The sequence below is a fragment of the Nesoenas mayeri genome, assembly GCF_963082525.1.
Source record: "Nesoenas mayeri genome assembly, chromosome: 2".
NCBI classification, from domain to species: domain Eukaryota; kingdom Metazoa; phylum Chordata; class Aves; order Columbiformes; family Columbidae; genus Nesoenas; species Nesoenas mayeri.
The window spans coordinates 149748548-149776102 of NC_137543.1; the positions used below are offsets into that span (position 1 = coordinate 149748548).

Sequence of the window (27555 nt, forward strand, 5' to 3'; positions counted from 1 at the left end):
TAGTGAGTTATAGATGCTATAACCAATCCTAAAAGACAGCCAACAGCAACCTGCCAAGTTTCAGAACTGTCCTCAAACCACTCCTCTTTAATAAATGTTGGCAGCTACAGTGCTTCTGTTCACAGCTGCTGGGAAAGAATTGTTTGACACACATCAAAACCACCAGCTTCCACCAAAAGGTGATAATTACAGTGCTTACCATACAAGGATTATGCTAGGAAGAAGGCCTCTTCCAGACAAAAACACGCCTGACATAATCTCCTTATGTATCCATTGCTCCTGTAAACACCAATACATCAAACGTCTGGTTGGATCAGTCAGACTGAAAGAATTGATGCCTTGGCTATGCAGACATTGGGAAGTGTATAATCTCTTCTGCTTTACTTTCTGTAGTCCCAAAATACATTATTTCTGTTTCTGATACATAACACTACATGAGAGAAGATTAGGAGAGCAATACATATCGAAACACTGGTGTACAATTTTATCTCAGTGGAAGAGTGGAAGGAAGGACACACAAAGTTGGGCCAGCCCTCCTCAGTATAAAATACCAGAGAAGATTTTTGGGCTAGTCCAGCTCTGTGAAGGACTCTTACATGGCAAGTTCAGTGGTCCAAGTGCAAAGTTTTCACTTGATGCTGTAAGAGACGAGCAATGCACACTCATCACTCTTCCCAGCTGAGCAGCAGGAACTCACTGTGGTGTTAAAGCCAGCTGGTCACTACTGCAGTCAAAGCAACCAAATGAGCGAGCGTTTCAGTTTTGCTCCAATCACCACTACTAGTGTTCAGGGATCATAGAGAGGGTGTAGAAATGAATGGTGGAAGTACTTCCCTAAACTACTAGAAGTGTTTTAAAAGTGACTACAATACCATTCGACATGCTTCGTACTGCTTCTCAGGCTTGAGTACTTCTCAGATGCATATACAAGACTGAGCTCAGTGGGGAGACTGAGGGAGCTCTCAGGGCTTGTGCCACACGCCCTGGGACAGCCCGGGGAGCAACACCAACACGCGTTGTCGTCAAATGCATCGCTTCTCTGAATACTCCAGCACACTGCTTCCTCAAACACGTGACACATAATCAATACTGAACTAAACGGTAATGTTGTTAATTAACATCGACATGTTTATAATGCTTAAAGATAAAGAACACAAAAATACAACTCCAGTAGTTCTAAAAAGGAGGCCAACTCGCCAGCCCCCTCATCTGCCTCTTTCCTTTTGCTGGCTGCTACTTTGTTCCCTTATTGATGCAACTGTGAATTGTGAATTCCACAGAATGGAGACAAGAAGAAACACTCATGTGTCTGGTTACTTTTACTACCATATTTGTTCACCCTCCCTCTGTAAAACCACACACACACAGGTTTAGCAAAGTCTTGCATTGTTCTAAAATTATTATACCCAACAGCGTTTTTTGATCCTTCCTCTTCTTTTGTCTGACAACTTGCAAAAACTTGGGTTTTGCTATCAGCTAGGAAGTGCAGTATAACTTACCGTAAACAAGTAAGGAAAACTTCAGATTTGTAATAAAACACTCAGTGCAAGAACAATTGCTTCTGGATAAAACGTTTTCATGGATTGTAATACCTTTAATTAATTAACTCTAGGTACTTACCATATTTGTAAAGCATGGGCAGTCCTAACATATTTGCCCTAGGGTACAAAGAATTTTTTTCTGTTCAAGAATCAATACTACGTTGTAAGACTTGCTTTTAAAATGAACTTATTTAAGGATAAGAAATGGCTTTTCAAGCATAGCTTAAAGATATCAGCTTATAAAATGTATTTCTCCTTTGACCAGTTTCTGTAGTCTGTTCCTTATTTGGAAAAGTGATGTACTGACTGAAAAGTTTCTTGAAAAAGAATGAGACTCTCCACTTTGAAAACTGTTTTTTGTGTTATTTAAGCATCTTTCATAGCTCCAGCAGCAGTGTATGTATGAACACACTGAAACACAGATAGGCATTCTTCTTCCCTAGAATCAAATAATCAATCTGAAGACAAACTAAAACATCATAGAAATACATTTTCAGTTAGCATAAGAATTATCAATAACACTCAACATCAGGGGCAAAATGCATTTTGATATTAGAAATGTATGAGATGCACAAAATTATTATGTTTTCAGACTCAGCTGTACAGCTCCCAATAAACTAGCAAGTGATACGTGTTAGTAGACTTATAACAAAAAATAATCTGCACAATATATCAGTTTCTTCAAGTGAAAAATTCAAGACGTCTTTTTTTATGATTCGCTTTTCCTGTTAATAGCCATCAGCACTTTGTGTTTGGAAATGACACCTGCCAGATGTACGAGCTGCCAGGTTGTAGCACGACACCACGAGCTGCTCCGCTCCGTGCCAGCAATGACTTCAGTGCCCTCGCCCAGCTACTGAGGCTCAATCTTTGCAGCACTTTTTTCCTTAGGGGGAAGGTGTGAGTTATGAAGTAGAATTCAAAGTGTTTCCCAGCTACAGCCACGTTTCCCAAGAGCCACTGAAAAGACCGAGTTTGTGTATAATTATGAAAGACATTGTCTGGGGATGCCAACTGCGCTGAAACAGATGAATGTTTTTAACTCACTAAACATGTCTCAACTCAGCAGTATGCTTATCTAAAAAATAAAATATTACTTTTGATGTTTTAGGTATGCAAAAATTCAGAGATAAGGTAATGCTAAAACCCTTACACGTTTGGGCTAGAGTAGTGAAGTTTTTGCTTTATCTGTTAAGCGATTCTGAAAATAAATTTGTTAAGGCTTTTTCAAACTCAGTCTTAAAATTTTGCTACTGCAATCTAGGTTTAAATAAAGCCTTTATTAACCCTTTTATGAAGAAACAAACTTAAAATCTGTTGTTTCATACACGAGTTACAAGATAAAACACATTTGTTTCCCGAAGCTTTGGTGTCACTGTTAGTTTGTTTTCTGAAGAAAGCATCTGATGATTCGATGTTCAGGTACTATTTTGTCTGTTGTGTCACAGAATATTCCCTGTATTCTATTTTTTGTCATATAAAGCACAGAAACATTTCACACTGAAATAGATTAAGTCACTTCAGTCAAAAATCTATGCTAATGTCTCCTGTTCACTACACTTGGTGACACTGCAACACCCGCGCTGTCTCCCAACAAACACACACACACATACAACCATGAACTACCAATTTAGACAACAACCTACTGCACTATATTAAAGAAATGATTTTTTAACAGATTGTAAAATGTAAATTCACTTTAAAAATTCAGACCTCAGTGCAGCGGGATAAAACATCACGGATCTGGAAGAAGTGTTTAGTGCCCTTCATTGTTTATTGCCCTTTATTTGCCTCCAGCAAAATGCACGTAAGGAAGACATATTACCACTTCTTGATGCATTTCCTAGTTAGCTATAGAAAGTTTCCTATACCCTCCAGATGACATATGAATGTGATGTCACTTAAGAAATAAGAGACAGCAACAATCTGAGAGTCAGAGAGAAACATTTCATACAGTGAAGAACTAGAAAAAGAAAAAAGAAGGAAAAAGCTCCCCCAGAGGTTTTTTTCCCTTAAAATTCATTCTTGATCTGTGGAATTTTAGCAGCTGATGAAATATCACACAATCTAAAAAAATATTGCAAATAATATATATCTACATATATGTTTTTATATGCACACAACTAAAATTTGGCAAAAATAGAAGATTTCAAGTTAACTAAAATGTATCCTGTCAATGATAATTGCAGGTGTAGCCTTGAGGAAGCTCTTTTGCACAGCAGGCGTTCAGTGTGTTCACACACTTAACGCTCTTGAACTCCAATTACTTCCAGTGGTAGAGTCAGCACCTTTTAAAATGATGCTCTGCTTATATGAGAGTGAACAGTCACCATGCCATCCCTGATGAACAACACAAGACACGACATAGCCCATGGATTTCTTGTCCCGCCCAAATAGCTAGAAATCTGACCAGGGCAGAGGGAAACAAAATAGAAATACAACCACAAGTCAGGAGTGAAAATGAGAAAAAAACCCAGTATGGGCTTATGTGTAAGCAAACATAGGTAACTACCCATGTAGTGCTTCTAGCCAATGCATCAGTGAAACAAGAGTTTTCAATTATTGGTCTGTTACATTCTTTCCCATTTACAGGGTGTTTTCATGTGACACTGAACCGTATTTTTGATGTTCATGATAACCATTCCTAACTCCACTACCTAAATCCCCTCAAACATGTTTATTTTGTCTTGTAACATACTCCTACAGTGTGAGATTAACAGACACAGAGCAGGCCTGCAGGCACTAAGAATCTAAGCCTAATCTCAAGAAAACAAGAGGTGCGCTTAACCATAAATATTCTTTATAATCACATCAAATATAACATACCTGCTACTCAGTTTTATATAAAATAGTTCATACGTCAGATCTACCTCTGAGGTTATCCAAAACCCAAACAGATAACATTAGTTTTGCTCTTCCAGGTCTGAATAACATTTACAGATATTAATGCTATATCCATTTCTACAATCATTCGAGACACATTATATAACTTTATTTTTTTATTTGACAAGCAGCAATATCATGTTCGTCATTTTTTTTACATTTTAATGTAGATACAATTATTAGGTTATCTGTCATATTACAATATTTAGGTTGTTGGATTGGGGGTTTTTTTTTGTTCTTTTTTTTTTTCTTTACTTTGTCTTAAGATACATTAAAAAACATCAACTGCAAACGTGAAAGGGGAAAGAGGGGGGGAAAAAAAAAAGCATGGTACCCAACCAATTTTCCACATTTCAGCAATGCTTCACTCATTCTTTTAGTAAAGTTTTAAGAAATGTCATAATGACATGAGCTTAAAATATCTATAGGCATTTTCATTGACGCTCATGACATGGCACTGGTGATGTTGTAAACAGCAGAAAAACAGGGGCTGCCAAGTGACCAATTATGGAGGCCCAGGCCTGCCTCTTCCCACAGGAACACACCGAACAGTGACAGCAATGATCTCCTCACAATCATACCTGCAGGATGGCAACATCACGCTACGTAACTGTATTCGTCTGCAGAGGCCTGGCTTCGCTCTATGTACTGTTTGTCTATCAGCACTTCAATACACTTCTTAATCATGCTGATACTTGGGTTAAACCTAGCTCTTGATTGGCTAATTACCTGCAAAAGAAAGACACAGGTTTTGTGTTATTCTTACTTACAACAGTTATAAACTCCATAGAAATATTCGCTAAAGGCTTTAAGGCAAATTCAATATACTCTTCTAAAGAATCATAGAATCATTTCATTTGGAAGAGACCATCAGGATCATTGAGTCCAACCATAACCTAACCCTAGCATTAAACCATGTCCCTAAGAACCTTGTCTAAACGCCTTTTAAACACCTCCAGGGATGGTGACTCCTGACTAAAGACAGGATTAAATAAACATGGACTAGTTCATTCATAACAATCAACAAAGCATCGCTAGACATCAGTGTCAGGACACTTAAATTGGATTCTCAGCTCACTAGTGAGTTTGCCTGCAGGCCAGCCAGATGTTCTCAGTCCTCTCGCTCGATTTGTCACAGTAGAAATTAAGATAAACATTCAGGTTAAAAACTAATCTAATATTAACATATTTCTTCACTCCATTATTTTCAAAGTTTAAGCAAAGTGAAAATTTTGTAAAACCATATGTGCTTTTCCATGCTGGCTCTGCCGACTGACTTCTCTTTCTAGACTGGGTCTTTTTTACGTCTGTTTCTGTGCTTTCACTGTTCTGGAATATTTAATTTATGGAGTTACGTCAGTCATACTTGGAAATTAAACATCTGAAGAATGTGTTAATCTTAGTTTTTGTAATAATTTATACAATTCTGAATGGTTAAATTTCACTTGATTGTATTTTTCAAAACTACCTCTAAAGTTGAACACAATTTTCTTCTCATCCCTCACTTTTGTTATCATAAAAAGATAGAGATGACATTTTCATTTAATGAAGATACGTGAAACCTGAGTTTTCATTATATCATTAAAAAGACACATTTAGAAGACATGTAAACAGGTACACAGCAAATTACAGAAGAAGTCTGATTATGTTATAATAAGGCCTCACTCATTCTTGAATAACACAGTTTAAATGTATTAAAAATGTAAGCTATCAGAGACTCCACTGCATTAGATGATTAAATTTGCAAGAGACAATAAACAGTTATTTTTCAGAAATTTGCTGAAAAAGCCCAGATGACATTTCTCATTAGAAAAGACACAGCACAAGTAGTAATCTTTTTGTAAAATTGCACTACTTCTTTGCTGCTGCAGCTGTCAGAATATGAGATGTGAGCTGGATCTGTTGGTTTGTCTCAGTCCCATCCCACGTCATGTTGTGTATCTGGTCCTGGAAGGAGCTCAAACTGCCCAGCTGCCTGGAAGGTGTAAATGGAGCCCCCCCACCATTCACGCCTTCCTGTACACTTGGAGACAATCAGCATGAACCTCTCTTTTTTCAGTCACTGAAGACAGCCCTACGATTTGGCCAGTTCCATGTGGCTATGCTGGAACTTCAGTAATACATACACTGAAAAAAATATTTACTGTAAATAAATAAATAAAATCTATATATGCCTTGTGGAAGAATTTGCAGCCGCAGGCAAAGCTTTCTTAGCACGTTTAATAGTTCTTTCTAAACATGTTTCTTAATAGATCCTAGTTTTGCCCACTCTCTTGTAGAGGAAGAAATGGTGTCTAGTAACAGGATATGCATCTCCATTAACTTGGGAGTCTTTTCACATTTTACTGTTGTGGCCAATCTGCAGCAAGGAGAATGATTATTACTTTCTCCTCTTTACTTCCTAGCAATAGTAAACAAAAGACCTTACTACTTGAGTGTGACAATATATTTTGCCTGTAGCTTGTCATTTGTTCTGCGGATAAAGCAAATTTCATTTTAGCTCCTATTTTTTTTTTTACAGTTTTCATGGCTGGCTTTGTCCCAGCCCTAGAGCTTGCTGGAGCCCTCTGTTAGCCAGCAGAACTCACCAGGTACAACTCACCCAGCAAAGCAAACAAAAAAGCTCAGAAGAGCGAGTTTTGTTGGGCTGGCAGCCAAGGGTCTGGTACATTCCACAGCAGTGCACACGAGAAGAAACTTGGTGCTAACAAGCTAATAGATCTGCTCAGATTTTACCAGACTTCAGCCCTACACTCAAACTGATTGTCATCAACACGCTTCATCTATTTACTTAGGGCAGAGAGAACAAAAGGTAGAATTTTGTATTGGTAGGGGATTTTTGTTTTGTTTTATCAAAGGTAACACAAGTAAGAAGGATGGACAGAAATACCTGATGGTCAGAATACAAAAATTTCTGGGAATGACTGCATTTGACCTTTCCCATCCACTACTACCACTGACCTTATTCATTTTAAGGGAAAAGCTCATGGACCTACAGGTAAAACTACCACGGCATATCTAACACAATTAACTATTCAGCGAAAACCACATGCTGACATATACAGGCCTACCACGGGTCTTCAGTATTTTCTTGGATACGTCACCCTAAATGAAATGTGGGGTGCTGAAGTGTAACAGTCAGAATCAGAGGTAACTACATTAAGGCCAGGAGTCTTTCAATCATATCTCTAACAACAGTATAATCCTGCCCTTACATCTCAGAAAAAAGATTAATGAGGTGAGAAAATATTAACCATTCATAGTAAACAGAATTCCTTTCAAGAGATTCATTATTACTCTTCAAAAAGCCAGACTGGAAATTTTAGGTATATAAACATCATGATAAAAGTAACAAGAACTAAGTATAGTCATCACCATAATTAGCAACAATATCACAAATTAATGTTTTAAGAAATAAAAAGGCTCTGGACAGTAAATCAAATCTTACTACAAGTTTAGCAGGGAAAAAAAAGGAAATTGGACAGCCAAGAAGCTATTTATGCGTATTCTACATTTTAATACAAGTGATGGTTATTCATTTTTTTATAAAGGTCAGTCCAGTGAAAAAGCTGAGCACCTTCAACTGAGAATCACCTGGCAGTTTGGCCTTATTCACACAACACGAAGCAAAACAAGTTACTGGGCTCAATGCAACCTGCTTAACTAGGTAAAACTTCCACTTGAGATTTTCACCTTTGTGTTTAAGCATTAAGTATACACAAACCTGTCCCTCACAATCTGCTCTAAAACCTGGCAATAATTTCTGAAGTGTCTAAGAGCATGTCTATATCACAGATTTTCATTTTGACAATAATCAGGACCTACGGTGTCTCATCTTCTAGACAATAAAATCAGCTTACTTAAATTAAGTTTGCTGTCAGAGTAATGGTGTACAAGCACTTATTTCAATATCCAAAATCTCACATTGTAAATTTGGGCTTACAAGCTCCCTGTAGCTGCTTATTTTTTTTAGGAAATAAAAATGAAGTGGTGGCTGTGGTAAAGTGTTTCCTCCATCACCACGACACAGAAACCACACAGCAGATCTCAAAATGACTGAGTGCCTCTCCACCTCCATGCTCAACATGGTAGAATAAAGCAGGAATCTTTATTCCCTCTGCCACCAGTCTGCTCTGAGATTTTCCAGCAAGGCTGAGGAGACACAAGACTGCAGAACGAATCCCTCAGAGGCTGAGAAAACTACAACTGGGAACTGGTTGGTAGCAGAAAAGGTTCAGTTGGAATAAGAAATACAATTAGGCAGGCAGCTAGCACAGATGGGAAGGTGGAAGAAAAAGTAAAGAAATAGCACTTTCTTCCCAGCTGGTCTGTGATAGTTCACAGATCATTAACCTAGAATCTAAAAAAGCCAGACAACTGTCTTGCTCAATGGAAAAGGGAGATTAAGAAGTACATGTCTACATACTCACACAACTTTTAAAATTTTAGCCAAGAATCAGAATTAAATCATGATTAGAGCTCGCAATTGGCTAGGTGCTTTTATGGAAATTCCATACCTAGAATATCCATACTCAGGTTTTCAACTGAACCTGTAGCTCAGGTTATGATTCTTATAGGGTACAGCATCTGTCCACATAGAACCAGCCAACAGGAAAGAGCAAGCACAGAGGTACTTAATGCTTTAGTGCTAAGACATTTCCAAGATCGAAGGATCACAGCTAGTGCTCCAGTACTGCAGTTCAAAGTAGACTCCAGTGAAATTCCCACTGATGTCACCAAGGTATTAGTTTTGACACGAAAGAGTTTTGTGGTCAGATGTTTCGCCCAACTACCCTGAAGATTTTCACAAAATCACGCTTAAGAGGAGGATTTTCTCTTACCTCCTGAATAAGAGCATTATGTCGCAACACTTTCCGTGCTTTCATGATACGGACTATAGCAGCTTGAAGATACATTTTTCTGTCTTCATCTACAGCACTTCTGGTCTGCTCCATCTCCTGCCACACAGGAAGAACAGTAATGCTTAAAATATAGTAAGATCAATAAATGCTTCACAAAAATATCTTGAATGCATAGTTTTTACTTTAACTAGTTTTTACGTTTTAACTAGGGAAAAAGGCAGGAGCATCTACTATAACATATTGAGTTCAGCGGCACATTTGTCCCTTGTACAAAATCATAAGTCTTAGAAAATAGAGGGAACATGGATTATCAAGACTGGAGTTAATTTTAGTTGCTGAAGGACACAAAATCATAGGAAAATAGAGTTGACTGGTTCCACTGTTCCTGGAATAAGCTGCTTTTATAACCACCACCAAAGTCTCATTGGGTAAGACAAACTAAATGTCAATGCACTCTGGTACAAGAGGAATAACTCATTTATCTTTTATTTTCTTATTCCCTATTAAGTCTTCTCCTGCCTATATTTTAAGTACAAAAACATTTGCAGTGCTTCAGCTTTAAACTTAAATGATTTCTTCATGGTGACGTAAATCGTACATAGGGACTCTTACATGTGCTTACACCAAACCAACATAATAAATTCAATTTCAGAAAAATAAGCTTCCTAAGCTGTTCAAGCTAGAAACACCAAAGAATACTTGCCTGTGGTGTGTCTTTCTGCATCGATGTAGTAATTTTAAATTTTGTTCGTTTACTGCTGAAGTTCATATTTAATGAAAATGTAGACTCTGCCTCTATGTCTTCCTGCAATAAAGTATCTTTTTAAAAAATCATAAATGAAACCAGGAAATTATAACAATTTACATTAAAAAAGAAATCACAGTTATGGGCTTGCATACATAAACCACTTTCAGATTTGTAGCTGGAAATTCAAAAATGCCACTTGAACCGTGTCAATTTTTTACGCTACAGTTTCACAGACCTAGAAATCAAGTCTATTACAGAAAACGCTATAAACAACTCTGGCATACATGAATTTGGTTAACAAATCAATAAGATTAAAGTACTTTCTGTTTTAACACTTCAACAGCTTGTCTTAGTTACAAACACTCTCCCTTTAAACTCAATTTCTTCCTGCAAAAAAAGTAGGATTTGCTTTTATTCACAGCAGAACCTCAAGAGAAAGAGCAGTTGCTTTCACTACTAGTACTAATGTTGCCTTCCAGAACTTAAGCAAAAAATCTAAGCATTTTGTTACGCTATAGCAAACCAGTTGTTGAGCTGCAGATTCTCCAGTTCCACACCTATCTGTACATTTCTCATTTTTTCGTGTCAGAATCTCAGTTCTTTTCCACACATAGAAGTCTATTTCTTTCAATAAATGGCAACTATTCCCTGCAGCCCAAACACCTTTACATTCAACTAACCAGATGACCTGACCAGTCTTTGCAGTTTCCAGGGAAGAGTCTGTCCAAGTATTACCAATATCCAGCAGAAAAAAGTGACTGGGCTTCTTAGACTTGTGAATCTTGCCAAACCATGGTTGTCTCAAGCACAAATACTTCAGTGAACAAAGCCAATATTTATCTAAATACATACTCAAAATAATATTAATTCTCATTTTATATTCTGCAACAAATACCTTTCATTATAATATTTTATAATACCCAGACACAGTCTAGAAAGTTTAACATGAGAGGGCAAAGATCAACAGCTTTAAAAATATGTGCTAACGTTAACTTTTAGCATTATTCTGATTACTTGGTTGGATATAAATCAAAATAAAGTATATGTTGTGCAAGAACTCAAAAAGCGTGATTCTAATAGACCAATAAAGATTTTATCAAAAGTTGGGTTTGGTTTTTTTGTTGTTGTTTTGTTTTGCTGCTTTTTTTTCTTCCTCTTTCAAAAATAGAACAAACGAGCAAACTACAATATTTAACATACTGTGCGTTTCTGTGTGTCTCAGACACAGGTAAAGAGGAGTTAGTGTATCTAATTACACAGCTTAAGCCAACAAGTAAGCTGACAGACTGTCTACAGATCTGCTTTCACATTGCTGGACGGAGTGCAAAGAACACAGAATTAGCAGATATGTTTGAATACAATAGCCTGGAAATTAAAGAACCAGAAAACATAATGGTAAACATTAAAAGGTAAATGGGTTGGAAAGCTGTATCATCCACTCTTCGATAGGATAGGATATGCTTAAAAAAAAAAAAAAATGGGCAAATCTTATACAACAGATATAAATCAACGTAAATCCTTTAAATAATGGGCAACTTTCTAAGATTATGAAAAATCTCACTGTTTTCTGCAATAGCTCCCAGTGTTATATTTCACTCATCCTCTAACAGACATTTTCCCAGCCACTGTTCCAAACAGCTCATTTCTAGATATTGGAAGCACGTCCTGTGCTTCAGCCAAGCACCAGACCTTCCTTATGATCTTACTTGTCATTTTCCAATATTTTCCAGGTTAAAAAAACAAAAAAGCAGCTATCAGAGCAGCTTTGGGTTTCTTCTAGGAAGCGAAGTGAAGAGCTTATCTCAGTTTCTTCTGCCTGAATAAGGGGCTTTCTGGGCTAGCTGGAAACACATGCTGAAGTTCGAATGGTATGCACAGGCACTTCAAGTTGCTTCAAGTTGACATTTGTGCCCTCCGCTGGATGGGAGAAAGGGTCACTGGTTTCATCAAGATTGTAGAGAAGAATGAGGCAGAGTCAGAAACAGAACCTGTATCAACCATTGTTTTACCCACAAACAAAGCTCTGATATTACTGGAATTCCATGAAACTCATGAACAATAGTTTGGCAAGTTGCAGCAAAAATCCCCTCACACAAGCCCTCCTTGCTCCCTTTCCTCCTCGTTCCACCTTCTGTAATCTGTCAGCAAGGAAGCACATGGTCCTTTCAGTCTCTTAAACCCACCATTGTTTTTAGGACCTTTGTAAGACTCTTTGGTTTACTACTCAGGCTCCTTCCCATGATTCAGTACAACTGTGAAAGTGGTGTATTCAAGACGTATTCCTCTCCAAGAGCAGAGAGTCTAAAGTCATAGGGATGAAATGCAACAGAAAAAATAACTGGTCCTGGCATTATTACCTTTACAGCATACCATGCTGTTGTAGGCATACAGAACCTACGTGACACAGAATCTACTTTCTCCTGTCTCTCTCCTTATAAACACAAATTTATAATTGTTCACAATGGTCAATAATACAGTTCAGAAAACAAAGCAAACAGTGGATTCTGTTTGGCCTTGAGAAAGATCAGAATCACAACAGTGAAAAGATGATACTTATTCTAATTATCGCCATACCTTGTCTGATTCATGGTTGATCATTTTGACATCAAGTAAAGATTTGATGGTTTTTGTCAGTTCCTTCTCATTCATTTGCGTACTGTCCTGAAGCTCCTTGTAACTGACAGTTTCGCTGTTGTTGAAGGCAAGCAACACTGCCATTTGGTACGTTGTGACCATGGCCACATAAGGTTTGCACAAATAATTCATTTTTACTTCACCTGTAATGACACAAATAGTATTGTAATGATACAAGTAGTATTTTATAAACTGACGGAATGTGCCGAGAAGTCATCTGAAGCCTATCTGAAGCATTTAACACTACGAAAGGGAAGATGAAAACTGATGTTGTGAATTTACACATATAGAATGTAGTCTGCTATAAAAAACCTCACTGATTAATGATGAATACTAGAACAATAGTGTTCTCAAGAAAAAAGGAAACCTAAGTGTTGAACTTGAACAATGCAATATCATTTCTAGTAATAAAAAAAGCTAATTCCAAATAGCCTCAACACACTGCAATGCATTAAGCTCAATTAGTAATAGCTTACACAGAATCACACAATAGTGATTACAGGAAAGTTGTTCCGAGGAAAGATTCAAAAACAGAAGACTTGTCCATGAAAAATTTTTCACAACATTCTTATATTCTTTAAACTGCTCTGAATTTTATTTTTTAAAAAGCACTGAAGAAATCTGTCTCAAGGCAGATTTAGATTTTCTGTGTGAAGGTGAGAGAGAGTTAATGGCAGCCTTTTATTATCAGCACTAAATTTTCATTACATTTTATTGTATGCTAGTCTGGCTTTCACCTCCATGTACTATGTCGTGGCCCACAGTCATTAAGGCCTGATACGGAAAGCACTTGAAATAAAACATGATTGACTGATACTTAGTCTTTTACATATATTAACATATATTTCTACACAGTAAATATAAACATAAATATTTATTTACTTAGATACTTACATATCTGAATAAAATAGTATAATATTAACTCTTAAAATTATTAATATTCCAGTAGGTAAGAATGTACAACTCTAGTTTTACTTCAATTTAATATATCACAGATAACATATGCAAGTTTACAAAACAAACTTTGGAAATACTAAGTAGCAAATATTTTGCATTATATATTAATTTAATAAGTCAGTTCACTTGACATGCAACATAGTGTTCCAAAATCTGTTGCTATTTGAAAAGGAAATCTAACAAAAAATTGTCAGTTGTATACAGCAAAAGTTTAGCAAAGCACTTATTTTTACCTGTACAAAGATAATGTAGCCAAGTAAGCTTCCTTCCACTAAAATGCTGACTGTAAAATAATTCAAACTGCAAACCAAAATGAACTTCAATTAGTCACACATATAACTACTCACAATAGTTCATTAACACATCACCCTTTTGAAAAATATGGGGTTTACGTTTACAATATTGGATGCAAACATTGCAGATCAATTAATGACAGCATTTTCCTTTAGATGGGTAATGACTAAATATCAGTCATTTACTGAACTACAAGAACATATTAACATATCACTTGATGACTAAATCAAAAAGATTGCTGAAACATTCATACTCTCAAAGCATAATATACTGGAGCTAAACATTGTTCCCATTGTTCCCTTTACTGAATTTAAAATAATTTATAGGAGGCTTTAGCAATCAATCTTGTTAGGTTTTATTACCCTGTTCCTTCCAATTCCACATAAAACCAAGTGTACTTTCATTTTTTCACTTCGGTGAAATAATTCTATATTCCATGACTTTGACAGACTATTTAAAATCAATTCAGAAAATCCATTTTACTAATTTTTTTATCAACAACATTCTTCAAAAAACCCAAAATCTTAGTAAGCAGGTATTCCCCACAGTCAGCTACACATTGACTTGCATGATGAATCTCATCTTACATTCCTGAACATATTTTTAGGGGGAATTTCAAGAGAGCAAGCTGGAAAGTGGGCCACAGCTACACAGTTTGCAAACATCTCAGTGTCAGGAAGTGACTACAGCTCCTTCAGTTTCTGTTGAAACATTCCAAAACCTGTTTTCACAAAGCAGCACACATTTGTGATTTAGGAAGTAACATAGCAACACAACTAGTGAAGGGTCTTGAACATAAGACCTATGGGGAGAGGCTGAGGGAGCTGGGGTTGTTTAGTCTGGAGAAGAGGAGGCTTAGAGGTGACCTCATCACTCTCTCTAACTACCTGAAGGGAAGCTCTAGCCAGGTGGGGATTGGTCTTTTCTCCCAGGCAGTCAGCAATAGGACAAGGGGGCATGGGCTTAAACTCTGCCAGGAGAAATTTAGGCTGGATATTAGAAAGAAATTCTTCACAGAGAGAGTGGTCAGGCATTGGAACGGCTGCCCAGGGAGGTGGTGGACTTGCCGTCCCTGGAGGTTTTTAAACTGAGATTGGACATGGCACTTAGTGCCATGATCTAGTAAATGGACTGGAGTTGGACCAAGGGTTGGACTTGATGAACTCTGAGGTCTTTTCCAGCCCAGTTGATTCTCTGATTCTGTGATTTCAAAGTTGTGCTGACACTCAAAAATTGAAGTATTCTCTCAAAATCAGTATTTTTAAATCTTATATGCAAAAATAGGATGAGTAGTAACGCTAATTTCTTCCTTCTTTTTTTTTGATTTTTATATTAATTTCTTGTCATTATGAGAAGTGCTGTATCAGTCATTCTGATAAGCATTTTTTCCTGATATTTGAATTCTACAAGACACGCAAATATATAGCAGAAGAGGAATATGAAAAAAAAAAAAAACCTCTAAACAAGAAAAAGCCTTAAAAACAACTTGAAAATTCCTTTCCTCTTTAAGAAACAAAGTTTTTGGGTTTGTGCAAGTGAAAATCAGCTATGCGGTTTGAAATCGGGCACTAAAGTGCCTAAGTCTGACTACTGTGAGACCACTTTCCAGAAGACCCTAGGAATGTGATTTCTAGAAGATTCTTTCAAAGCTACATTTATGTACAATTAAATGTCCTTTTCACTAAAAGAGAATAAGAGGAGGAATGGCATAAAAGACCCGTGGACTGTGATAAGAAAAAACAAATTTACAGAGAAGCAGCAAAATAATCTGACTAGAAACCATCAGTCCTGCCATTCCTGGAAACCAGCAAGCAATGGAGGGAGAATAAGCCCTGGGAAATGAAAGGAAGCATTGGATTCGGAAGAACAATTAAAGATATTCCAGACTGTTTAAAAAACATTCGGAGAACATGGCTTCCAGTTTACTTATTCTATGGGCTCCACTGATGCAGAAAAGTTACTTTGACAGGAAGGAAAAGAAGAATTTCTCCAAAGACTGAAGTAGAAGTTTATCGCAAGGCTTGTAAAAATCAATAGTTTATTTTAACACATGTAATGTAAGAGTCTGATAATTTTTCTTGTAAGGAGAAATATAAAAATGGGGATTTTTAGTAGCTACAGTATTCTCTTGGATGTCCTCTGAAAAGAACTGAAATTTGATTGAAAATCCAACAGAAACATTAAAATATAAATCTGACCTTAATCCTACGTATTAGCCCTATCACCAAGAGGAACAAATCAGACTGCGTATATTGGCAAGTGCCTGCTAAACCTTAGTTTTAGTATTTAAGATTCATATTTTTTTTTTAAAGAAAAAAAATTCAAAAATTTTGCTCTGATACCTCCTATCTAAAAGAAACAAAGTGTGGCTTGCAGACTAACCCTAATTCAAGGTCTAACTACTCTCTGGTAATGAGAAAAACTTAAGCAGATTCAAAGAACTTTTCTCTAAAATGGGAACAAACCTCCCCAAAGCCAACGTAGCAACCACTGCGAACACATCCATTTGGGTTACTCTGGTTTGGTCTGGCAGCTATGATTAACACCAAAGGAAAATACAAAAAGGGGGACATTTGACCTCTTCAGGAATCAGGTGCTTCTCTACTCATAAGCATACACAGTATGGAAACCAGTATTTCTGTACCATTCAAATACATATTTATAGGCCGCTCGAGCAGTCTCAAAGCCTGAAAAGGCTGCTACAGAGTCTGCCCAGTTACACAGGTACTCCCATAGTTTGGAGTGCAACTCCAAAAAAAAAAAGTTGGTTTGTCTTTTTATTTTCTTTCTAAATCCTGTCCAGAATCCTGTGAGAACTCTCTCTTCATGGGTCAAATGATCAAATTTGACAGTAAAGACAGACATGGTCAATTTTTCAAAGAGTCCCCAAGGTCATGTTTGGTTTCCTCAGAGAATTATGAGTATAATTTAGAGCATTAATTCTAGCTACATGGCACATGAATAAGTTTGCTCCTTTAAACTGGCAAAACAGTGAAGTTAGGCAAGCAAGCCAGAGTAGGAGCTGCTTCTGATATCCAAGTCCATAATAACTTCCCAACTGAGGCACAACTGCCAATACTCCTAATTTAAGCTCACAAAAAAAAAGCAAAATGCCGTCAGTCATCTCCTGTGGATCCCATCATATGGGTTGGAAATGATTATATTGCTAAAACAAGTGTCACTTAACACAGTGCAAATAAAAGCAGAATAGTTCTAATATTTAGTAGTAATAAATGAAAAAGTTCCTTCACCACAGAATCAGGCATTTGCCGTTATAATTTACATCACATAGCAATTTAAAGCATAAAACTTGCTTTAAAAATCTCTTACATTCAATAATATTTATTATTATGTAGAATGTACTTCACCATTAAACATACTTCGGCAAAGACCAACACACATATTCTGTATTTTAATGCAAATATTTTATAGGTAACACTTAGAACACAATAATATAATCAAAAGTAATAAAATATTCCACCTTTACAAAGCAGAAAATACAATATTTAGCCAAAGTAAAACCTTTACTGCTTTGAGAATATGTGAAATGAGCTTTCAAGGAGTTTGCACAAAGCTTGACTTTGAATGGTTTCTATGAAATACAGGACAAGAAACCTGTGTCTACATTTAAATCTACTATTTAGAGTTATTTTACATGTTCCACATGTTTACAAGAAGCCTCCTACTAACCTACCATCTGTACACTTTTTTCCAGTTCCTGAGGAATTGCAAATGTAGAAGAAGGAGCCTGAGTCAGAGGCCATGCCCCAGCCTAAAGGTATCCAGAAAAATAAAAGCATTAATATTTTCATACAGCACATACATTGAGAGAAAATAACACTGTTGAACAGATCTAGATTGTATCTTACGCTATAAGACATTGAATTTACTCCAAAAGTTTTATTGCCCATTATGCATGCCCCACTGAGGTATTAATTCAAGACAAAAGCACAAGGCATTTTGCATCACTATTGTCTAGCGTGATAGTAGGTTAATTTTAAAAAGAAACATTAGGAAAATAAATTATCCCACAATGATCACAAGGAGTCAGTTTCCATATGAGAATTATTCATAGTTAGAAAAAATGTTCACTTGTTATCAAAACATTAAAATTAAGTACAAATAACTCAATAGTAATAAACATACATTAGTACCTGTAGAACATATATCTGAAAACTAATTCCCAAATCTATAATTGTGTCCTGGTTTTTGATAAAGTTGTTGAATTTATTGTTGAGATCAGCACTAACACTCATGTCTGTGTACATTCGATGGAGCTTGCTGGTAAATTCATAACCACAGGCTTGCTGTGAAGAAATATTGTTAAAGGTTTCACAGTGAAAACAGTATTTATTACACAAAATCATGCACATTCACTACTAAAATATGACAATCTAGTCAGCAGAAATGTTACAATACTTACAGAGAACACTAGTTACAATAGAAAACAAACATTATAAAAGAAAATAATGATATTTATCTTAGTTTCACTGTCTATACATTGATTTATATGAATGTTACTTAAAATTGAATGTTGTTATAAAATTGAATGACAGAGCTAGTTTATGAAAGTTCTTCGTACTTCTATTATGTAAATATTAATTATTTGAACACACTCACTAAAACCACCCAAAGCCTCAGAAAAATCTCAGCTGCCTAGGTGATACTTGGCCATACATCTTTCATAGACTTGGCCATGTAGCTTTCCTAGATTACCAAGAAATTCCTGCTATTGGAAACAGGATCTACTGATTGCTAAATTATCTCTGGCACCCTCTGCTGCTCCCTCTCAACATTACTTACTTCTGTGTTTGTTTATTCTGCATTAGATAAATATTACATTACCTTTAGTTTATTAATCATGGCTTCTTCAGAATCCATAGACATAGACAAACCATGAATTAATCTTTTTGCCAACATTCTGGCATAGAACTGCATTAAAGAAAAAAAAAGGAAAAAAAACAGATCTGAGGATTTTTAAAAGCATACCCACATTCTTCAAGTATACTTTAAATGTAACATTTTAAAATTTATTGAATATCAAAAGTTACCTTTTGGAATACATCTTTGTCATCAATGTATTTGAAAACAGTAATGAAACTTGTAAGTTTGTCTTCTACTTCATTCTCTGTCATTCCTTTTGCTGATTTCTTCAACAAATTGTCACAGTACTTGGCCAGCTCAAGTTAAAAAAAGAAAAAACAAACCCAAATCTACTCATCAAGCTTGAGAACAAATGTGTCCCAAAGTATTCCACACTTCTACACAGAAGTTAAAGCAAGAAATCAATCACAGTCTACAGTCTTACGTTCTACAAGGGCTGTATTCCTTGGTAAACAATACATACTACAGCCACAGAAAATACTAATTCTATATCAAAAATTACAAGTGCACCAATTTTGCAGCCCCACAAATGTCTGTGCAGGTTAAGTTATTTATTACTAATGAAATAGACATTTGAGACTGACTCAGTGTGAGAAATGGATATTCATGTGATGGACTCTCTGCCAATTCATTTGACAGTTATAAAAAAATATTATTCCTTTCTACAATAATATATATCACTTACCAATTCAGGTGCTTTGCAGATCGACTTGGGCTCCCTATAGTTAACTACTGATGTCAAAGCCTACACAGGAAGACAGAGCAAAGAGGAAAAAAAAAAAGTCAATTACTTAAAACTTTTTCTTTTACTAAATTTAAAGAAACTAAAAAAAAAATATTCAAAGCAAGGACCATCCAAGACCCTATAAAACAACCACACAAAGGGGATCAAAAAAGAAACCATTAATAAAAGGGTCTGAATTACTGCTCTGTGACAATTTGTGTTGAACATTTTAAGATGAGATTTAAGTATAAGTGTAAAGAGTAGAGGAACAGAAGTTAATTGCAGAAAGCAGGAGAACAAAATAAGTTCTGATTAGAAACTTAAATGCGTAAGTATGAAGATTTTGGTATACAGCAATACATATGATCCAAAAGTATGGCTGAAAGAAACCGAAGAATAATTGCAGAAAGAGCAGACTTGAGCAGCAGCACACCAACAGCAGCTTACATCAACAGCATCTATCTTGAGCTGAAAAACATACACAGTGTGCCCACAACAGTAAGAAAGGAAAGATCTTTTGGTTGTTGGATTTTTTGACAGACTAAAGAAGAGAAAAATATTGTTGAAAGTGGAAATTCGAAGCAGAGCAGTAGAAAAATTACGGTAGCTGAAGAAAACCTGAATATGATGAAAAGGAAAAGGAAGGAGATGGCAGTTTAGAACGGGAAATTTTAAACAAAGATATCAGAATCATCAAGATTCATTTCTAAACTACATATCACATGTAAATTAACATTTTAAACTAGTACTGAACCAAAGATATTGCATGACCATAGATCCTACAAATTATAGCTCTTTCTATGGAACAAAAACATTATTATTGTTATTATTATAAAGAAGAACTGACAAGCAACTTGTTTGTACAAAGCCTCAACATTCCAATATTTGATAATAGGTCCCTAGAATCCCTATGAGAAAGGAACGGATGACTTGACAAGAAATACAAAACCCTTTGAAGCTTAGATCAGATCACTCTTTTGCAATGACACTGCAGGCAACAACAGCAGTTTTTATACCCACCATGAAAAACTGACAATCGAGTAATATTTAAAATATTTACTGTCATAAAGATCACTGAAGAATTGATATATTTAAGGAAAAAGTACATTGCCTATGTGCCAGTAAACGTAGTTGTCAATCCTGTACCACTCCACCTTCTGGTACATGACACCAATTGCAATTGAGACAGAAATGCATTAGGGTACTGAAATAAGTATTTGTTTTTAAATATTTTCTCAGTATCACAAATACAGATGGGTAACTATTATTGATATTATTACTGGTATCTTCATCGCTACGTCTTTCCAGATTAACCTTGGCTGAAAATTATCAAATCTTAGATTATGACTACAAATTGCAATTACTGTAAAAAACACAAAAGAACAATGGCAGTTACATATGCAACCCATGACAGGAAATTACAGATGGGAAAACAGTGAGTGCGCTCTCCAGGAAAAAGACATAAGGATATGTGGGAAGAGTGGGAAATTAACAAAGAGATGATTAAAAAACTGTACTGCTTTTTTGGGGAGGAAGCATTCAATCCCAAGAGCCCAAGCATGTTTTGCAGAATTTAATAATAATTATAACCACAATAATAAAGTTATTTATAATTAATAATTATTATTAAATGTCATTGCAATTAGAACTGTTACCTTAAATACCTTCATTGCTATACATTTCAAAGAAAAGAACAAGAGTCTCTTTCCCTAAACAGGTTTATTTAACTTCAAGTGCAGTTCTCTCGACTGGAAAAGTTAGCTGTTGTGGCAGTGACTGAGGAAATCTAAGCTTCCAGATATTCTTCATATTCAACTTGAAAAATCTAAATAAAGCTTTTATGTAAGTAATACTATCAGCATTCAGAGTTCAAACATTATGGCAGCAAGCAAATTCAAGTTAAAACACATGTAAGAGTTACCAAACTTCCCCAAACCCACAATTTGTCTGTTTATTATCTGCACTTAAATTTATTAATACATTAAACAGGTCAGCTCCTTTTTTATGTTCTCAATTATGATGAAAAGTCTTTTTTTCAGAAAACATACGTATTACAGTGGTTTCCTTTGTACATATCTTTTCCTCAACACTGGTTTGTCTTGTGTTCCATTTAATTTCTAAACTAGAAAAACTGCACAAGAACTCTATCTTTGAACATGTGTTCATGCCCTAAAGAACTCTTGTGAGCGTGAAACAGTCCTACATTTTTATTTCCAATGCTCTTTTTACTTAAGTAAAAGTTACCTTGTCAAGGGCACTCATAAAGTGTTGATCACCATTCAAAACAGTGTTGATGAGTTGAACAAATTTACTATGTACTTCCAAAACTGACTCCACAAACTGAGTTGGCATCTAAAAAGGTAGACAAAACAGAAAGCAAGTTAATGGGGAAAAGTACTATTATCTACACAAAAACATATCTACATTAGCTATACATTTTTTTTTCTAATTATTCTTTTTGCTGAAAGTTAAAATCATAGCGATTAAGCCTTTGAGAGGATTGACTCTGACACCACTGTCCTTGAGCATGTTTTGGAAATAAAAGTCTATGGCTACATTTACAGTCCTGCTATCAAACATAGATTTAAGTCCATACCGTTCTAATGCTGTCTAATCTTTTCCATCATACCCTAAAACCCTTTGTTAGCCCTTCAAAAACCATTAATGCTAACACGTAAACACAGCAATCAAGCCAAAAAGCTACTGAAATAAGTAAACCGTTGCTTCTCCTACACACTGACTTCAGAGACAGAAAATCCACATGAACCCCTTGAGTGTTCCCACGTAGGACAGTTAGGGATCAAATTTACTGTACCACCTTTCAGCATCACATTTTGTATAGAAATGACTAACAGGAGTCAGAGGAGCCCCGTGCAGAGCAGCTGGCAGGCAGCAATGCAGGAGCCTGCAATGCACGGGCTGCAGCGCATGACTCCCCAAGTGTGTTCTCAGGTCACACATTAGAAATCTTTTGATGACAACGTACTTAATCCACATAGCGAAGCAAGTAATTTCACATTTTGAGTTTTTCTACGTAAGGTTGCGATTTTCATCACCCTCATGGTTCTGCATTCATTTCCCTGTGTAGATGCTATCAGTTTAAAAGAATAAGCTAAATAAACTTTAAAAAAATTTGCAAGTAAAGTATACTACTAGAGACTATTGTTAGTATGCACACAGGAGTTATGGAAGAGTAAACACTCCTGTGCAGTCAATGAAAGAGTGAATTTACAATAGTTTGTATCTATGTATTATTATAGATAGAAACACCATGTGGCTAAAGTTACCATCCTAAAGTGAGCACAGATCTACATAGCAAGATGTTTACATGTACAGATATAATGCCAAATGAAAGCTTGTTTCTTCTTTTCTGAAAAGCAATGCTCAAGGATCAAAAATGGAATTGAATAATTCAAATACATACGAACTGAAAAAAGTTTAACATACTTTAGGAAAATAATTAAGCTATGGTATTTTCAGAAATCGCATTAAAATATGAGACTACAACACTATCAGTGAAAAACACCACACTGAAGTCAGGACAGGATGTCAGGTCTTTACAAATAACACATAATTAAACTAAATGGAATCATTTGTTCCACATATCCAAACAGCAAATATCAGTGACTTAGAGAAAGTCAGGACAAAAATACATACATGGAACAAAAGGACCTACTTGCCATGACAGCATTAAACAGACAACGAGAAATATCTGGCTGTAGTTGTTTCTGGTTAGACTACAACAATCAGCTCTCAGGATAGATATGTGCTGCACAGCTAAGTGTGCAGATTAGAAGTCAGAATTTATCCATAATATTCCAGACCAATTTTCATATAGACAAAATTGAAGCAACAGAATAGACTAAAAAGAAAAAGGCAAACATTTCAGGAGGAATGTTAATCAAACAGGCAATGTCAGTTGCCTGAGGAAACTCACATTTTCCTGAGAAAGATTGCTGGTTGCTCTAAGGCCCTCATCATGGATATGGTTTTGTAGTTCCTGAATCATATGAGGTAAACCACTTGACACAGCACGAAGTAGAGTATACATATTTGCCATGTCTGTAACAGAGATACATTTTTATAGAATAGGCTTAGAAACACTAAATATCAACACTCAATATAGTATCAAAATTTCACACAGAACTTTTCAAAGACAAGACCAACTGTTTTAAAAAAAAACAAAAAAATTAACATACACTGGATCACTGACAAAAGAAAAAAAGGAAAGAGTAGGGCTAAAACCAGTATTTACTGAGCACTGCCACTGCAACTGCCTCACTCTTCCAATACTGCTTATTGAGGAGAGGTGGGCTAGTGTGTAACTTTTGTGCCAGTTTATTTTAACCCTTCGCCTCCTTAAAACTCCCTCAGCAGCAGCTGATTAACATCAGTTTAGGTATCCTCTTGATTTTTTTCTTTTCTTCCAGTGGTGGCTTGAGATTTTTCTTAGGTTAGAAAAAGCAACTGCTATTTTTTTTTTCCCCATAAAAAAGGATCCAAGCTCTGATCAAATTTGCAAAGCTCTCTGGAAAATGAACACTATTATTAGATATAGTTTGAATTTGACTGTCAAAGATAATTTGTTTCACATAATCAATACCACCTTCCATGCAAGAGCATTCTTTCAAGGCTAAGAGGCATGTAGTCATCGCGAATCCTAATTTTTTAATCAGGCAGGTAACACAAATATAAGAGCATCTGCTTCTGTAAAAAGGATTTGGGAAGAGAGGTGACAAAAGATTCAGGACAATAAAAAATGGCTACGAAAAGCAGCCAAAATATTTTATAAACCTGACCTGTCAAATGATGATGAAGAAATCTGTAAAGACAGAGCCATTGGTTTACAAATGAAAACACAAGCATAAAATATGATCAGTTCTACAGGACACAGGACTTCAGTGGTTTTAAGCTGACTAAGACAAGGAAAGAGAAAGAGTATTGGCTGAAAGAAGGGCTGTTAGCAGTAAAAAGAAGGTTTTGACCATATATTTGGCAGAGTAAAAATTAATTACATGGTAAAAGAAAAACGTCATCCAGGGCTTAATAGGGCTTTCTAGATAAGTAATATATTAGTTGAAAATGCTTAAGCACATATAAGATCACTTAATAAATATATGAAATCGCAACATTGATTGAATAAAACAAAAACTACTTCATGCTTTTTGTGACCACTGCGACTTACCACTTCTTTTCTCTTGTCTGATAATATTGTGACATTCTGCATGTAGAAACTGCAAGTGATCGGCTACCATCCTCTGTTGGCATTCATGGATCACTTTGCTGTATGAGCTGGGATGCAAGTATTTCCGACACCGCATTTCTTCATCTTTTAATCTACCTAAAACCTGCAGACAAGTTTTTAAACTGAGAGCTGATGAAATACTAACAACCAATATAGAACCACGAATATACAACAGTATATGTGTGTAGACTGCAAGACATGAATAAGTAACAAAGTTAAAAAATAACTTGTTTGGGATGCTAAAAAATTAAATTTGCTCTTCTGAATCAGGCTGTTATTGAATTAATATAATCTTCTACTCTGAGTACTGACTAGGCTTAGTCACTACTAGATGTCTAACAGCACTCGGTAGTTCTCAAAATTTCTTCTTCCCTTCAACTTTGTGACCAGTCTTCCCCAGTTTCTCCTACCACACTTCTTATTCCTCCTGAGAAAGTTTTACCACAATACCTAATTATATGACTATAAGAATCACTTTATTGTTCTAAACCCACTTGTTTGTATGTAAACATCTGCTCAAAAGGTATAGGTGTACATCTGAGCTACTAAAAAAACCTCTCTTTCTAACTTCAATGAAGGAAATAGGCATTATCACAGAGTAAGTCATATGAACACTGACATACAGTTCTCATATCCAGTGAGTACAAGGGGACCCTAGTGAGAGTGGTGCAGCTGCAGACTGCTAATGACAGACAAAATGAACCTGCCTTTCTTTTGGTTAATTGAAGTCTTAGTCTGTTCCTAAATTTCACCTCAGGTGTGCAACCATTAGCTTATGGTCCTTATGGTTAGACGCGATCTCACAGCCTTGGCCTCAGCTCCTCTTATCTTGTTAGCACGGACAGCACAGCAATGAGGACTGACTCCTAGTCTTGTATTAATCTTTGCTTTCTCAAGCAAGGTATAAGAATTACAAGTAATTTAACCACAACCTGACTTTATATACCACAAAGCAAAACAAAATCCACCTCAGAATATGTAATTGTTAACAATGCTCTGTAACAACTCTACCACATAGTCTTCTCAAACGTTACATTGCTAAAGCTCTCAATTTATGCTACTACAAACAGAAGGAAAATAAGGAAGTGAGGAAGCCTGAGAAATACATTTATCATTTACTATGAATTATTTTGAAGCTGACAGTCAATCTATAAGCAAGGATTGTAGTTTGTATTCAGATTAACCATGCTATCAAAATGCATAGCTTAAATTGCATGAAAGCATGCAACAAAGAACAACTATAAAAACTGTGCAGGAAAACATGTATCATCAGTAAATTGATAATATTAGATTTTAGTTATTGCATGTTTTTGGAAGAATCTCTTACCTTCTCCATGTATTGTGAGCAATTTGACTCTTGCAATAAATTTGAAGCTTCTTGTTTATAATACTCCCCTGTTTCATTCAGAAAAGGACACTCAAAAATTTCCTGATAAAACTAAGAGGGAGAATTTTTTTAAAGGACAAATAATACATATACTAGATATTGACATTCAAAATTAAAGAATATAAATCAGAAACACATATCTACCTTTAGGGGGAATTTTTTCTTATACTGTTCAACATGAACAAAGGAGTTAATAACCCCATGGATTACTTTCTGGTTTGGGTCTTCTCCACAGCGATCACTGAAACAGGCAAAGCAAACATTCATGAGAATGTAGGTATCTAGTGTAACTCATCTGATAGTTGAATGAAATAATATTAGACGAAAACATTTTCCAGTAAATTCCTCTGCTTCGAATGGCAAAATGGAAGAAGATTAATCTTAAAATAAAAATGCACTCTTTCTTCCGTTGAGATAGCAATTCACAACTATTCAGAAGCATTTGCAGGTCATGACATTTCCAAGTGTTTGCTAAGGATGTAAAGTATTCCAAATTATCTACTCTAACCAAGTACTTTAGAAGTTACAAACAATTCCATTCTATATCTGTAGCCTTTATCAAATAGACTAACCTCACACTCCGACCCTGCCAAAAAACCCCCATTTTTGCCAACATGACACCTAGAGGCAGGCTATTTCCTCTTCTGAATATCTACCAGTCAACATATAGATGCCACGTGGAACAAAAAATGTATTTGGCACATCATCAGAATCTTCAGTCATACATTGGAAAAGGAAAAACTTAAGTTTTTCAGTCAAGTTCTTTGTTTCAAATGAACAAGTTTAAGTGAAAAAAATATTATCTTTAGTCCCATTCAGTTGAAAACAAAAGTAATAAATGTAAGTGTTGTGCATGCTGAAAATAGTGTGCACTCCTTTGCAAAGACTGGAAATAACAGACCCACACTCAGAGCAGCAGAGACTTTCTTAAAACATGAACTGTTCTAACAAAAGACCACCTTTCACATACTGTTTACAAAGAAGTAAAAAATATTCCTTAACTCCTAAGGTGTTAAATTGGATAAAATATGATTTATAAAACTATATTTACACCCAAGCATGAGCAGTTGTAATTTCAAAGGTTTTCTTTTTCAAAATACATATGTACACACATATACGTGTATATAGAATAAGAACTTCTACTTTACCCAGACTACACTGAAAAGACAATGAGTTCTCTGTTAGAAACTTACGTTGGTATAGGAGAGTCATACACATAAGTGATTTTTAAAAAAAAGAAATTAAAAGGAAAAATTAAAAAAGTAAAGCCAGCAAAAATACCTCAAACCCAAACATTACCATATACCCATCTAGGCTGGAGTGGAATGTGGGAGAAATAATTTTGCTAATTTCATTTATGGTGGTTTGGAACTTACAAGATCTCCAGAGGATGCCC

At 35.7% G+C, this 27555-nt stretch overlaps 1 protein-coding gene across 5 annotated transcripts in view; it reads right to left on the minus strand.

Annotated features, from left to right (window-relative positions):
• Nucleotides 1-2439: 2439 nt before the first annotated feature.
• The window catches only part of CUL2 (cullin 2), a 52771-nt gene continuing 27655 nt past the window's right edge, over nt 2440-27555 (minus strand). For 3 of the 5 annotated variants that reach the window (XM_080338979.1, XM_080338980.1, XM_080338977.1), the window contains 15 exons: nt 26304-26400; nt 26100-26210; nt 24713-24875; nt 23465-23589; nt 21772-21879; nt 19489-19548; nt 18971-19099; nt 18765-18851; nt 18074-18226; nt 17614-17691; nt 13859-13925; nt 12609-12811; nt 9990-10091; nt 9266-9382; nt 4169-5153 (listed from right to left, as the gene is read on the minus strand). In XM_080338979.1, coding sequence (XP_080195105.1) covers nt 5022-5153; nt 9266-9382; nt 9990-10091; nt 12609-12811; nt 13859-13925; nt 17614-17691; nt 18074-18226; nt 18765-18851; nt 18971-19099; nt 19489-19548; nt 21772-21879; nt 23465-23589; nt 24713-24875; nt 26100-26210; nt 26304-26400 — 1732 coding nt within the window. In that variant the 3' untranslated portion in view covers nt 4169-5021. Of the gene's footprint in view, nt 2561-4168; nt 5154-9265; nt 9383-9989; nt 10092-12608; nt 12812-13858; nt 13926-17613; nt 17692-18073; nt 18227-18764; nt 18852-18970; nt 19100-19488; nt 19549-21771; nt 21880-23464; nt 23590-24712; nt 24876-26099; nt 26211-26303; nt 26401-27555 lie in introns of those variants that run through there. The other 2 variants (XM_080338978.1, XM_080338981.1) reach the window with 2 other exon arrangements.